General features: G+C 31.3%; 1 protein-coding gene across 1 annotated transcript in view; it reads left to right on the top strand.

Annotated features, from left to right (window-relative positions):
- Window positions 1-15623, top strand: part of LOC141345364 (rho guanine nucleotide exchange factor 17-like) — a 229888-nt gene that overhangs the window by 116358 nt on the left and 97907 nt on the right. The window contains exon 8 of the mRNA XM_073850222.1: window positions 7827-7835. Within this exon, the coding sequence (XP_073706323.1) occupies window positions 7827-7835 (9 nt within the window). The remainder of the gene's footprint in view (window positions 1-7826; window positions 7836-15623) is intronic.

Raw genomic sequence — 15623 nt, 5'->3', positions numbered from 1 at the left:
AATATAAACTTTATTAATATAAATATATATGTAGATAATATTTATTATGTATATATAAATACACACGTACATGTATATATTTAAGAAAAATATGTTTTTATATTAAATGTAAATTTTATATATGTATGTGGGAAAATATATATATACACACACACATTTTTAAAATATATACTGTATGTGTGTGTCTTTTATAAATAATACATATACACAGTACACACATTATATGAACAAATTTTTATTATGGATGCGATTAATCGTTTGAACAGCACTTTATTAATTTATTTTGGTAAATAGAATTAGATTATTGGAGTATGTTTTACAAGAAAATCTCACTTCAGTTTGTCTACTTCAAAATTTCATCTTTAATTTAATGTGTTACTTTGTAATTAGTTATTTACTAGCATCTAGAATTCTACACAATTGTTTTCAGTTTAGAAAATTCTGAATGAACCTACATACACATTTCCATGCACTGTGCTTTTTAGACAGCTACCCATAATTCCATCCTAGCAGAAGCATTTACACAGGGGTCACGACCCTGAGTTGTGTCAGGTGATCATGGTGACCTTGAGTCAACTTCTCTATCTGTTATCAGTAATATTGACTCCATTCCCGCTAACTTCCATATTGTGACATTTTTATGTCAGAAACTGGATATTTAGAGAAATAATAATTGGTTTTATCGACTAGAATTTGATTTGGATTGCACATATAGCCACTATATACTTTCCCTAATGCTTTGAGTTCCACGTTGAGTTCCTTTTTATTAACTGATTAATCATTCTCATTCTTAACTGTTGGGGTTTGATATAGTCACACATCCATCATCAGATGAGGCTTCTTTGAGTGTTTTCTTCTGTTGGTGGTCTCTGTAAGCATGAGGGCACATGTTTTTAGAGCATTCTGTCATGCAGATGAGGGTAAAATACTGCAGGGATCGCATCTAACAGCAGATTAGAGGAAGGGAAACGTCAAAGTCATCAGAGATGTTGTGTGGAGTGTCTGTCAGTCTGATATGGAAGCTTGTTTCTGCCATTGCATAATGACTTATGTCACAATTCAGCATTTTTTCCAAGTTATAATCTACATTTTTTTTATCTAAATGAAAAAAAGTATATATGAAAAGATGTTACCTGGCAGCTGTAAGATGTCAACTCTCAACTGTGAGGCAAAAAGTCACAATTACCTTGTATATTTTTCATTCTCTGGTGTAAAAAAAAAAAAAAAAAAAACTAAATTGTGAGATGTAAACCTAAAATTCAGAGAAAAAAGTCAGAATTGAGATGCAATTGCGAGTTTGTGACAATTCTGAGTAAAAATTGCAGGATGTGAATTTACAATTACGACCTTATGACTTTCAATTACGCCATATTTAGAGCTGCTATATTTATGTATATGGGTCAAAGACATTAACAAAATTTCCAAAAGCACATTTGTTTTCTTAAGTTGCAGTGCGTTGAGCTCTCTCAGCCACCGTACATTAGGTGTAAGTAAAGTGTCTACTTTTAAGGTTTCAAATAAGCCTTTGGAGAATAAAATTTCAACATTTTTTGAAAAAATGTTACATTGTCATTCAGTGTAACACAGTATTTATGTAACAATTCAAACAACATGCTTATTCTGACTTGTGCGTATTAAAATATATAAATGAACAAGAGAGCATATTACATTTGATTGTGTTTTAAATGAGTAAAAAATTATTATTGACAAATGGAAAAAACCTAGGATAGTGGCAAATTTTAAAAACTAGTATTTTGGGGAAAGTAATCCATCTTTTAATATATATAAAAATGTATTTTGTGTTGTAAATATGCCTGACAAGACTGTTGCACTGAATGACATTTTAGTGGGTTTCTTCTGTAAATTACGGAAAAATGTATGGTATTTATTTTTTACTCCAAAAACAAAAATGTATTTAAATTAAACAGAAAAAAATAATATTTTGGGGGGGGGGAAACAACAATTTAAAGCAGTATTACACTTATTGTTTTAATGCTTAAACCCTTTTTTTGTCTTTGACCCATATAAAAGTACACACATACATGTGTATATTAAGATTTTTTTTTAGATTTATATATAATATAAATTATATACAAGTGTTTCAGACAAATACATACAAATATTGTTTAAAATATACAGACAAATATGTGTGTATGTATATATACATAATAAATCTACTCAATTCTTTAGCATCTTTGTGATTAATCCTCAAGAATGCATGTCGTGTTCGTTTCTCAGGTGTTTTGGAATTCTTCATGTCACCTCCTTTGCGTGTGCACATGCACAAAACAGTTTTTAGAGGTCACTTGTCATTCAGTCGACATTTATTCACTGTAACTTCCAATAAAGAGAAGCGCAGGAGTTTTCCCTCAGGAGCAAACTGAGTGAAATGTTGCTCAGGGCCTGGAGGTGATCAAACAGGTGCTTCATCTCTGTAACCGCAGTCTGAATTCAGACGTGTGTTATTTGAGAATTAGTGGTTTTACATGTTGTGAATATGTGGTTTTGCATGCTGTTAACATGTCTGAATGTCTTGGTTGTTCTGTTGTCATTTATTTCCATGTCAGCTCAACCAGAGGTCCCCGCCTCAGATTTTTGATTTTGCTAATATGTTTTTTGAAGAAAGATACACATGTATAGTTATGAAAGCCATAGAGGGAAACAAGATACAATTATAATTTGAGCATTATTTCTTCTTTGTACAATGTTCTTTAAATAAAGTAAGTATCAGCTGTACACAAAGTGACCAACATTTGGTTTTCGACCACTGAAAATGGGTAATATTTAATAATCTGGACATGGAGCCTCATTGTGATCCCCATATATCTGGGACTGAATGATGGAGGGCCATAAAAATGACGATTCCAAAAAAAGAAAAGTTATGAAGAACTAAAATCTAAAGTCTTTTGCAATATCTTTAATACTTCTTGGGTTATAGGCACGTGAACCTTAGAAAAAGAATATTTCTGGCACTCCGACTGGTATGTTTAATGCAGTTGTCTTGACAGAAAAAACAAGGTGCATGTCTAGTTTTAACATTATTTGTTCTTCAGACATTCCTCTTTAAAAGAAAACTAGTATCGTTTTTTTGCAAACTGACCCACATTTGGTTTAGTCTAAATTTTAATGATTTATTCCTGGAGTCATATTGAAATAGCAACATCTCTGGAACTGAATCTCATAAGGCATTAAAAATAAAAATGCCAAAAGGAAAGACCCGATATCTAAAAGGGTATTAAGTTATCTTTAATACTTCTTGAGTTACAGGCATGCAAACTGTGGAGAAACCAACTTGAAAAGTGCTGTTTCCTAATTTCTGAATGGTCACCATTGGCACATAATACAACACAACAAATAATAATACAACAAAGATTGCTAAGTCAACCGATTTTACTAATAAAACTACCAATCTCTGTGTAAAAATTAGATAATGATGCTGCTATCTTTCTAAAGTCATTTTTACCCCCCCTGTAACTTGACTCTACGTCTAAAGTGAAAATTGCCCTTTTGACCTCCCTCCACAAAATAGTGGATTATTAAGTAAATATTCATCCATGGCATTTAATATTTTGGCTTTCATTACTATATATGTATATCTTTCCTCAGAATAAATATTAGCAAAAAAAATGTAAATGTAGTTGATTTGACACGCAAAGACCCATTATTTGTTCTTCAGACATTTGTTCTTCAGTAGTGTTGTATTTTTGCAAACTGACCCACATTTGGTTTTTGACCACTGAAAATGTGTACATTTTAACGATTTACTCCCGGAGCCATGTTAAAATTGCAATATCTCTGGAACCGAATCTCATAGGGCATTAAAAATAAAAATGCCAAAAGGAAAGTTTGTTAAGACCCAATATCTAAAAGAGCATTAAGATATCTTTAATACTACTTGAGTTACAGGCATGCAAACTGTGGAGAAACGAACTTGAAAAGTGCTGTTTCCCCATTTTTGAATGATCACCATTGGCACATAATGCAACAAAGATTGCTAAAGCTAGCAAATTTTACTAATAGAACTACTGATCTTTGTGTAAAAGTAACATTATGATGCTGCCATCTTTCTGAAGTAATTTTTACCCCCCTGTAACTTGACTCTGAATCTAAGGTGAAATTTGCTATTTTGACCTCCCTCTACAAAATACTGGATTACTCAGTGAATATTCATCAATGACATTTCATTTTTTGGCTTTGATCACTATACATGTACATCTTTCCTCAGAATAAATATTAGCAAAATCTAAAATTGGAGCCAGGGAAGTTTTTGAAATTTGGTTGATTTGACACTCAATGACCCATTATGTGTTCTTCAGGCATTCCTCTTTAAAAGAAAAGTAGTATTGTATTTTTTCAAACTGACCCACATTTGGTTTTTGACCACTGAAAATGTGTACATTTTAACGATTTACTCCCGGAGCCATGTTAAAATTGCAATATCTCTGGAACCTAATCTCATAGGGCATTAAAAATAAAAATGCCAAAAGGAAAGTTTGTTAAGACCCAATATCTAAAAGAGCATTAAGATATCTTTAATACTACTTGAGTTACAGGCATGCAAACTGTGGAGAAACGAACTTGAAAAGTGCTGTTTCCCCATTTTTGAATGATCACCATTGGCACATAATGCAACAAAGATTGCTAAAGCTAGCAAATTTTACTAATAGAACTACTGATCTTTGTGTAAAAGTAACATTATGTTGTTGCCATCTTCCTAAAGTCATTTTTACCCACCTGTAACTTGACTCTGAATCTCGGGTGAAATTTGCCATTTTAACCTACCTCTACAAAATAGTGCATTACTCAGTGAATATTCATGAATGACATTTAATATTTTGGCTTTGATCACTATACATGTCTATCTTTCTTCATAACAAATATCGAGCCAGCGAAGTTTTTAAAATTTAGTTGATTTGTCATGGAATGACCATTTTGCATAACCTTATAATTGGCATAATATAATAAAGAAAATTGCACAATCCAAGTCCCACGTAAACTATTTCCCACTAAATATTTGGTTTCAGCAGGAAACGCGTCACATTGCGGAAAATAAATGTGTTGCGAATGCTGTTTATGCTGTTATAGTAACAGTACGTGCCCCTCTCCAAACACACAAATATGTTTTCCCATACTTTTCTATTTATGAAAACAGACCATTCGAAAAGCCAGATTCATGTCCTTCTCTCTCTCCGTCTGTTTATGTGTTTCTCTTTTTTTTTTTGTGTGGTCTGCTAAGTGCTCTTGGCTCAAATGTCTCCATGTTTTTCCACATGCACCTATTCAGATCGACTGATTCTGAATATCCATGGCGTTTTTCATTTATTCTGGTGTGTATTTTGCTGACAGGACCCGCCAACAGCTCTCATTTTTCCTGTCGTTCCATTCTTATGAATAAAATGACACGCATTGACGTGTTTCCCAGACCGATCGCTCATTTCTTCAACTTAAAAGTGTTATGCAAGAACTCTGCCAACTCAAGCAAATGTCTTGCCAGTGGAACGCAAAGGTGCAAGAGGGTGAATTGAAAATTGTGGCTTAAAAAGCAGAGGATTGGCCGGTCGTGTGTTCGTGTGTTTGGTTTTAAGTGGTAGGCTGCGGAAGACGGCGTCAGTATGAGAACAGGGTCACAGAATGATGCAGTTCACCCTTTCCCATGGTACATCTGGCACAGCTCCAGTGTTTGTGTGTGTTGATTTGTTTATCTTCCATGTAACCCTTCTGCATCGCTCTGATTTATGGAGATGAACTCAAGGCATGGAATAGAGGAGAAATGGAGAGAGTTAGAAAAACAGGAAAAGAAAAGTGTTGTTTTCAATGCCTTGGGTTTGTCCTGTCATTAGTGATGCTTGTTTGCTGAGACCAAGGTATGGTTAGGTTTACCATTGCTCAGCAAAATTAAGTCCTTGCTATAAAAGTCTGCATTTATTTTGGTCACATTTACCTGCTTGGTTTGAAAAGTGACTTTGTATTATACATAATACTACATACACTACCAGTCAAAAGTTTTTGAACAGTAAGACTTTTAATGTTTTTTTTTTAAAGAAGTCTCTTCTGCTCACCAAGCCTGCATTTATTTGTTCCAAAGCACAGCAAAAACAAGTCAAATTTTGAAATAGTTTTACTATTTACAATAACTGTTTTCTATTTGAATACATTTTAAAATCTAATTAAATTATTTCAAAGCTGCATTTTTAGCACCATTACTGAAGTTTCACAATCCTTCAGATCATTAAAAATTGTTTCTTATTATTATTATTATGTAGAAAACAGCTGAGTAGAATTTTTTCAGTTTTTTTTTAATGAATAGAACATTTAGAAGACTCATGTAAGCTTTTGTAATATTATAAATGTCTTTATAATCAATTTAATCAAGTATTAATTTATATCATTTATAGAAAAAAAATACTGACGCCAAGCTTTTGAATGGTATATAGTGCATAATGTTACTAAAGCTTTTATTTCAGAGAAATGCTGATCTTAGGATCTTTCTATTCATCAAAGAATCCTAAAAGATTAATACCCAACTGTTTTAAATATTGATAATAATAATAATAATAAAAATGTTTCTTGAGCAGCATATTAGAATGATTTCTCAAGGATCATGTGACTCTAAAGACTGTAGAAATGATGCTAAAATGTAACTTTAATCACAGGAATAAATTACGTATTAAAATATATTAAAATGGAAAGCAGTTATTTTAAATAGTAAAAATATTGCACAATATTACTGCTTTTGATGAATTTTGGATCAAATAAATTTAGCCTTGGTGAGCAATTCTTAAAAATAAAACATTAAAATCTTACTGTTCAAAAACTTTTGACTGGTAGTGTATCACTACACTATTTACAATAGACAATGGACATTTGTCAGCAAAAATGTGCTACATTTTTAATAATTTTAATTTACTGTTTTTACTTTTTATGTTATAAAATAATAGATAGATATATAAATATTTAGTATGAAAATAATATATATATAATTTATAGATAGATGGATTTTTAATTTTTCATTTACTACTTTAATTTAGCATATTATAAAAAGATAGATGAACAGATAAATAGATTTTTTGTTTTTAAGTAAGTTTCATGTATTCTTTTTACTTTTTATATTAGAAAATATACATATATTTCTAGAGAGAGAGAATATTTGCTAATTTTACTTTTTATATTAGAAAACAATAAATTATTTTAGGATTAAACCATCTAAATTACAAACTGTTACAGAGAGTCCAGCACACTAAAGTCTCTGTGATACTGTGGTCTCTAAATTTGTCTCAGTTCCCTTTTTCAGTTTAAGTCTGTGGGAATTTTTTTTTTTTTTTAGCCTGTTCCTATTGTCTGGCAGGTGAAAATCATCCGGTGACTAAGTAAAGTAACAGCTCTCCTCAACAAGCCTCATGGTTTAAGGTATCATTTCTGTCCATAGCACAAACGAAAAGCATGCCACAATTTCATACTTAGGTTTCGAGGTTTCGAACAAACCCCCAATCTGAAGCAGGAGCACTAATAATAGTGATGTTTGCTTTAACAAGCGCCACTAATTATTATCGTTATGTCATTATATCAGCTTTCTTCTTTCTTTGTCCCTGGTGTTTTTGTGCGCTGTCAGTTATAACTTTCCCTGTCTCTCATTATGATGGTACCACCCTCTGTAATTACAGTCCTCTGTTTGCTTATGCGGGAGAGAATGGTTTATCCACTTTCTGGGGTTCCCTAAAGAATCACTGCTGCCCGTCTAACATTTATTTCCCTTTATTTCATGTCACTGGACTCCTGCTTGTGCGGTTATTAAAAAGCATATTTGTCTGTCATCTTGGCCAACGGAGACAAAAGACGTGATTTATGACCGGAGCGTTGGATTTTTATGTTTTTCAATCCGCTATCTCCTCTATGTTGTGGTTCTCTTCTCTTTTTATAAACCCAGAATGCCGCAGCTGTCCGTGTGATGTGGGTAAGGCATCCATATTTCATTTTATTTCACTCTGGATCAGTGTTCTCCACAAGTTTGGGCAACATGGAAAAGAACCGCCTCTTTTGCATAAATTCTATTTAGAAAAGCACAAATGTCTTTGTGGAATCTTCAGGAATGGAACAGTGTTTTTGTTTTGGCAACTACGTTACAGTTTGCATTGATGCTTTTCGGTTCTAATGTAATGTAATTTGCTTTTTATTCAGCAGGGATGCATTAAATTGATAAAGTGATGCTAAAACATTTATTTCTGTTTCAAATAAATGCTGTTCTTTTGAACATTTATTCATCAAAGAATCCTTAGAAAAAAAAAAAAGTTTCCACGAAAAATATAAAGCAGCATGTGTGTTTTCAACAGTGATAATAATCAGACATGTTTCATGAGCAGAAAAGCACAATATGTGACCTTGGACCTTGGACCACAAAACCAAGTATATTTGTAGCAATAGCCAAAAATACATTGTATGGGTCATTGTATGCCAAAAATCATTAGGATGTTAAGTAAAGATCATGTTCCATGACGATATTCTGTCAATTTCCTACTGTAAATATTAAAAGTTATTTATTTAGTAATATGTGTTGCTAAGAACTTCATTTGGACAACTTTTTTTCAGTATTTATTTTATTTTTTTGCACTCACAGATTCCAGATTTTCAAATTGTATCTCGACCAAATATTGTCTAGTTCTAACAGATAGAACAATACGTCAATGCATAGCTTATTTATTTACAGTTTGACCCTTATGACTGGTTTTGTGGTCCAGAGTCGAATATTAAACACTTAAGACTGGAATAATGATGCTGAAAATGCAGCTTTGCAATACAGGAATTACATTAACATATATTGAAATAGAAAGCAGTTATTTTGAATAGTAAAAATATTTAATAATAATACTGCTTTTGCTGTATTTTGAATCAAATAAATGCAGGTTACTGTTCAAAAACGTTTGACTGGTTGTGTACAGTATGTGACTACACTATTGACAACAGAAAATGGACTTTTGTCAGCAAAAATTTGCTACATTTTAATAATAATTTAAGTTTGATTGGAATCTTCTCCAATCGAAATTGAAATGACAAAATTTGCTGCCTTTGGATCATTTTAAATCAGTTATCTGGCAAATGGAAGATGATTTATATATGATTTATATAATAAGCAATTGTTTTAAGTGTCATTAGTCTGTCTGTGTGGTGTATTTTTGTGATGCAACTGACTGTATTACCACCCATTGTGGCCATTTTGAAAGAGATTTTCTTTTACATTGCTAAGAAATTAATTTAGACAATTTTAAAGGTGATTTTTCTCAATATTTAGATTTTTTTGCACTCACAGGTTTCAGATTTTCAAGTATCTCGGCCAAATATTGTCCAGTTTGTGGAAATAGGACGATACATCAATGGAAAGCTTATTTATGTAAAAAAAAAAAAAAATTACCTTTATGGCCAGTGTTGGGGAAAGTTACTTTTAAAAGTAATGCATTACAATATTGAGTATTGTGACTTTGTTTCCTCAGAAAAACACAAACGAAGATTTTTAACAAAAACTGGTGCAGTCTGCCAGCCAAATAATATGAGTGGATGGGCTGCCCATCCACTCATATTATTTGGCTGGCAGACTGCACCAGTTTCCGTTAAAAATCTTCGTTTGTGTTCTGCTGAGGAAACAAAGTCACCTACATCTTGGGTAAGCAGATACACATCAAATTTTCATTTTGGGGTGAACTATCCCTTTAATAAGTTTACTGTTATCTTTAATCAAATAAATGCAGATAGAAAATCTTACCAACCCCAAGCTTTTATATATGACTTGTCTGTAAATGAACTTACATTCTTCATGTGAATGAGATGATGGTATACAATGAAGCGTTTCCTCATTGGCGTCCGAACCCACTTGCTGTCCCTCACGGACAATGCGTGTACTGTAACGGGTCGGGGCATAGTTGAGCGTGTGGGCTCCGGGGCCTTCGTAATGTGGGTGGACCGGAGCGGCGGTCACTCTCTGACTGACGCGTTCACATGCATACTGACTGGAACTTGGCAGCACAACATGGGCACAGCTCAAGATCAAACTCATAGACAGTGTGCCAGTTGCAAGAAGAACGATCGAGACTTCTGCGCTCGCTCGCTCTCGCTCTTTGTCCGGGTTTAATGGCGTCGGTCAGGCGGTTTGGAGGTGCTTCACGTTTCCGCGGTGATGGCAGGAAGGACTATAAAACCCCGAGTCCCGCCTCCAGGAAGACGGTTCTGGAACAGGGCAAAGACTTCGAAATTCAGGCAGGCTTTCTTTTGATTTGCAGTAGTTGAGGGCATTATTATTTGTTATACATGTTATTTATTATTAATATTTGGGAAACTAGTGCTTGTTGGGTTTAACTTGATTGTTCTCTGTGTTGCTGTTAACCAATGGTGTGACTTTAGGGTGGTGCTACTCGTTTTGACGACCAATGGAGGAGGTCTTTAGGGAAGAGGAGTTATTTTTGCAATTTCTCTTTTAACCCTTTAAGAACATTTTCGGGGCACCTGAAGCACTTGTACATTTCTTAGTGTTTTTCAGACCTATTCTAGCAGTCAGCATCAATCGTCATATATCATTATAAACATAAGAACTTATGTCTAGCGAATTTAAAAAGACAATTTTCCTTTTTTTTCTCTAAAAATGAGTGAATTTCCAGAATTTTAGGAAAAACGCTAACAACAGTTGGGTGTTTTTTACTATGTACTCAAACAAAAACTCATGAAGTTTGGATTTTTTTTCTTTAGAAATTTGTATTTAGGTGTTTTACACTTCCAAATAAAATTTTGTCTACATATAACATTCCCCAAGCAAGTTCTAGCCATATATTACAATATTATTATAGGTGCTTTTCAGTGAAAAACAGGCCTATTTAGTTTATTGACAGAAACTAAAACTACATAAACTGCATTTTTGATTCATAATATTTCATTTAGCCGTTAAAAAGGAGTAAAGAAAAATTAAAAACAGAAAAAAAATTGAATCCAGAAAAATAAAAAAAATAAAAGTGAATATGGGAAAAACTAAAACGAATTTCATAGGGAAGCCAAAACTGTGTTTCTGTAAGAAACAAATCCATAATTAAGATTTAGTTTTATTTTTTATTAGTTCATTAAGAAGTTTTTAAGCTAAAATACGGGCCCTTCTATCCATAATATTGCTTTCTCCAGTACAAAAAAGACATCTGGTCCGAATCAGGAGAGAAATATGCACCGTTTACAAGCCAAAACGGTCTAAAACACCTCTAAACAAATATGTGGGTGGATTTTGACTTTTTCACTGGAGGAAGTGTTATTATGGATTATGGACTGATATTTTGGCCAGAAGTGACATTGTAATGATGGATTTGTTTTTTACAAACACACAGCTTTTGGCTTTTCAAGATGTTAACTGATGGATTGGAGTGGTGCTGATTACTTGTGAATTATTGTGATGTCTTTATCAGCTGTTTGGACTCTCATTCTGACGGCACCCATTTACTTCCATTGGTGAGCAAGTGATGTAATGCTACATTTCTCCAAATCTGATGAAGAAACAAACTCATCTACATCTCAGATGGCCCAGGGATGAGTACATTGTAAACAAATTTTCATTTTTGGGTGTACTGTTTCTTTAAGTGGAATGCATTCTCACCTTGTTTCTTCAAGCTAGTAGTTTTGTTGTAACCCTCAAGTAGTTACCTGACCACTTCTCACATGAGTCAAGACTTTCAACAGGCCAAAATAGCAGGAGGTACTGTAAGGATAACGTCACGCGCTAGGAACTTTAGCATGATTGGAGGCTAACGTAACACTTCAGGAACTGTTAGCGTTGCTGAGGTATAATTATCTGTGTTTGGGTTTCACGCCGCGTTTAGGGTGGTCCGGAACTGAATTTGTGCAGCTTTTCAAAGTGATGTTTGACAGTCCTGAAATAGCCATTGGGTTTGTTTTTCCTTTTTCAGGCTCTGCTCTTTCTCTAATATAAGAACCTTAATATAGACAAAGTATGCCAGCGAAAATGTTTCTAAATCAGACATCCGCACGATTAAAGAGCTGAATTTGGTGCGTCGCAAGCAAAGGCAGGCAGAGACTGGGTCGGCGCCAGGACCCTTCCTCTGAGGTTCAGTCCGTCAGATGAATGCCAGGAAATTGGGTAATTTGAAAGGTTGTGCGCCCCCTTCATCAAGCAATGCTTATGTGATCGGTTTCAGTAGAATAAATTCCAATTTTTTTCACCTCCTTACTTATAAAGATGTTCAACTAGGTCAGTCTAATATAAAACGCATTGACTTTTGCATTGTTTTGTGACACATTGTTGACACAAAAACATCTCTTCAAAATCAGAAGAGAAAAGATTAATTTAGTTGTTTTTTTATTTTTAATTATGCATTTTTTTAAATTCAATATACGTGTTAGATTAAAATTTGTATGAATATATGAGTGACAGACAGTATATATTTTAGATGGTCAGCATGGTCAGCATTACTTAAAAGTTTTTGATCGGTTCATTTGGTGCTGTTGTGTGACACTTGAATTGTGTGTAATACAGTTATCAAAATTACTTTTTTATTATTTATTTATTTTAATTTAAGATTTGCTTTAATTATTTTTAAAAAAGTTCTTATTCATTATTATAAACTATTTAAAATATATTTAGTTTTATTTTTGCATTGTGACATTTTATTTTATTTTATTTTATTTTCAATTGTTTTTAATTCAACATGTTAGATTAACATGTTCATTTGGTCCTGTTGTGTGACACTTGAATTATATGTAAGACAGTTATCAAAATTATTCATTTATTTTTTATTTATTTATTTGTAATTCATTTTTTGTGTTAATTGAAAATTTAATTATTTAAAAATAAATTATTATACATTTATTATAAATTATTTTATTTTTGCATTGTGACATTTTAATGACAATTAAGCAAACTTTACTCATTATTCTCAATTCTGGATTCCATTAGATTCTTATTACTGTAATGCAATATTTTATTGTATTAAAAATTGTATTGTAAAAATATTCATACAATTGTTTTATCAAAATTAATAGCATATAAATACTTAACAGTGTAAATAATATTTTCTTTTTCTTTTTGTTATTTAATTTAATTTTAATAATTTTTTTGTTTTAATTATTTAAAAATAAATTATTAAATAATTATTATAGATTTTCTTTCTCTTATTTTTAATGTTGAGAAAGTTAAACGTTTTTGATTGTTTTTGATTGACATTTGAATCATATATAATTCAGTTATCAAAATTATTTATTATTTTTTAATTATTTATTTATTATTTTAATTTACTTTTTGTTTTAATTTTTTAAAAATAATACTTTTTTACCAAAAAATAAAATAATAAAAATAATTATTTATTTACCCATTATTTATTATTTACCCATTGTTCTCAATTCTGGATTCAATTAGATTATTATTAGTGTAATTAAATTTTTTAATTGTATTAAAAATTGTTTTATAAAAATATTAATGCAATTATTTTATCAAAATTTCCAACTTAATATAGAAATACTTAACAGTTGAAGTAATATTTCTTTCTCTTTTTTTAAATAGTAATGTTGAGTTTTTTTTTTTGAAAAACAATTTTGATAGTTCAGTTGTCAAAATTCTTTATTATTTGTTTTAATTATTTAAAAATAAATTATTAGACATTTATTATAAATTATTAAAAATATTTATTTTATTTTTGCATTGTGACATTTTCATGACAATTAAGCAAATTTGACCCATTATAATTATTTATTATTATTATTAAATTATTTTAATTACATTTATGTTTTAAGTATTAAAAAATAAATTATTATACATTTTATTATAAATTATTTAAAAATATTTATTTTATTTTTGCATTGTGACATTTTAATGACAATTAAGCAAATTTGACTTATTATTCTTAGTTCTGGATTCCATTAGAAACGTATTACTGTAATGCAATATTTTTATTGTATTATAAAAATATTAATACAATTATTTTATCAAAATTACCAACTTAACAATTTATGTAATATTTATTTTTTTTAATAGTAATGTTGAGTTTGTTTATTGTTGGTTTTTTGATGACATATAAAATATTTTAAATTATTTTATTTTATTTCATTTTTTGCATTGACATTTTCATGACACTTAAGCACATTTTATTCATTAATCTCAATTCTAGATTCCATTAGATTCTTATTACTGTAATGCAATATTTTTATATTGTATTGTAAAAATATTAATACAATATATTACTATATTAATACAATTATTTTCAATTATTATTACAATTATTATTATTATTTTATATATACAATTATTTACTTATCATTTAAATACTTAACAATTAAATAGTAACATTTCTTTCTCTTTTTTAATAGTAATGGTGAGTCTTGTTTGCGTTTTGAATGACATTTAGCTGGAGAAATATTATTGATTATCATAAAAATAGGAATTAGGACCGTTTTATAGTCTCACCTCAAAATAAAGGATGCTTGAAAGTTTTATTATTTAAAAAAAATTTTTAAAATAAATTATTATACATTTATTATAAATTATTTTATTTTTGCATTGTGACATTTTAATGACAATTAAGCAAACTTTACTTATTAGTCTCAATTCTGGATTCCATTAGATTCTTTTTACTGTAATGCAATATTTTATTGTATTAAAAATTGTATTGTAAAAATATTCATTCAATTGTTTTTGCTTGAAAGTTTTCATGTGGACTTTATATCTATTTGCAAAATCGTATATGGCATTTCAACATTTCTGAGTATGCATATCTAGATAGGTGTATGTCCTCTGGCTGGACTCTCGGGGTCCCACGTCTTCAGCACGACCCACGGATCAGCCTTCATCGATCATAATAGCCCTAATTACCCTCCTAATGATGATTGTGATAATGGTAATGACCGCTGATTCCAGAGCCTTCGGAACGCAGGAGAGGAAACCGAGGAAGACAGGCGCTCGGAAGCCACTCGCGAATGTTTCGTACAAAGAGAAAAAAGCGCAGCAGAGATGACTGTTGGAGGACGCAGACTAAATCATGCCATTATGTTGAGATTGACCTCCTATGAATGAGGACTCTGTGCCCGTAGAGCAGGTAATAGAAGCCCGAGTTTGGGATTACAGGCAAATAGCTTCAGAGTTACTCAGGGTTCATCCCGCAGGAGGATTTTACCGCTCAAAGGTTGCTCCTACACATCTCACACTGCAAAAAAGGCTTATCTTACTTGTGTTTTTGTCTTGTTTCGAGTCAAAATATCTAAAAAAAACAAAAATTCTTAAATTAAGATGTATTTAATTGGAAACCAGTAAAATGATCTGCCAGTGGGGTGAGTAAAATATTCTTAAATCAAGAGTATTTTACTTACCCCACTGGCAGATCATTTTACTTATTTTGAGCAAACTGCATTTAATTAAGAAATTTTTGCCTGGAAACAAGACTAAACATCTTTTGTCATTTTGCTTATTTAGTAAATTAATCTTAATTTGTGAAATTTTAGATATTTTGATTAGAAACCAGGCAAAAATACTAAGTAAGATTTTTTTTTTATTGCAGTGTACAGTTCTCAGTTAAGTTTTGTTGAAGAAATTAGCTTTATTTGCTTTGTTTGTTTCTATACAGTAAGAGAACAGAGGTAAATATGTAGGTGGAAAGCAG

The sequence above is a fragment of the Garra rufa genome, chromosome 11 (genome assembly GCF_049309525.1).
Source record: "Garra rufa chromosome 11, GarRuf1.0, whole genome shotgun sequence".
In the NCBI taxonomy this organism is placed as follows: Eukaryota; Metazoa; Chordata; class Actinopteri; order Cypriniformes; family Cyprinidae; genus Garra; species Garra rufa.
This window is presented reverse-complemented; position numbering and strand designations above follow the sequence as displayed.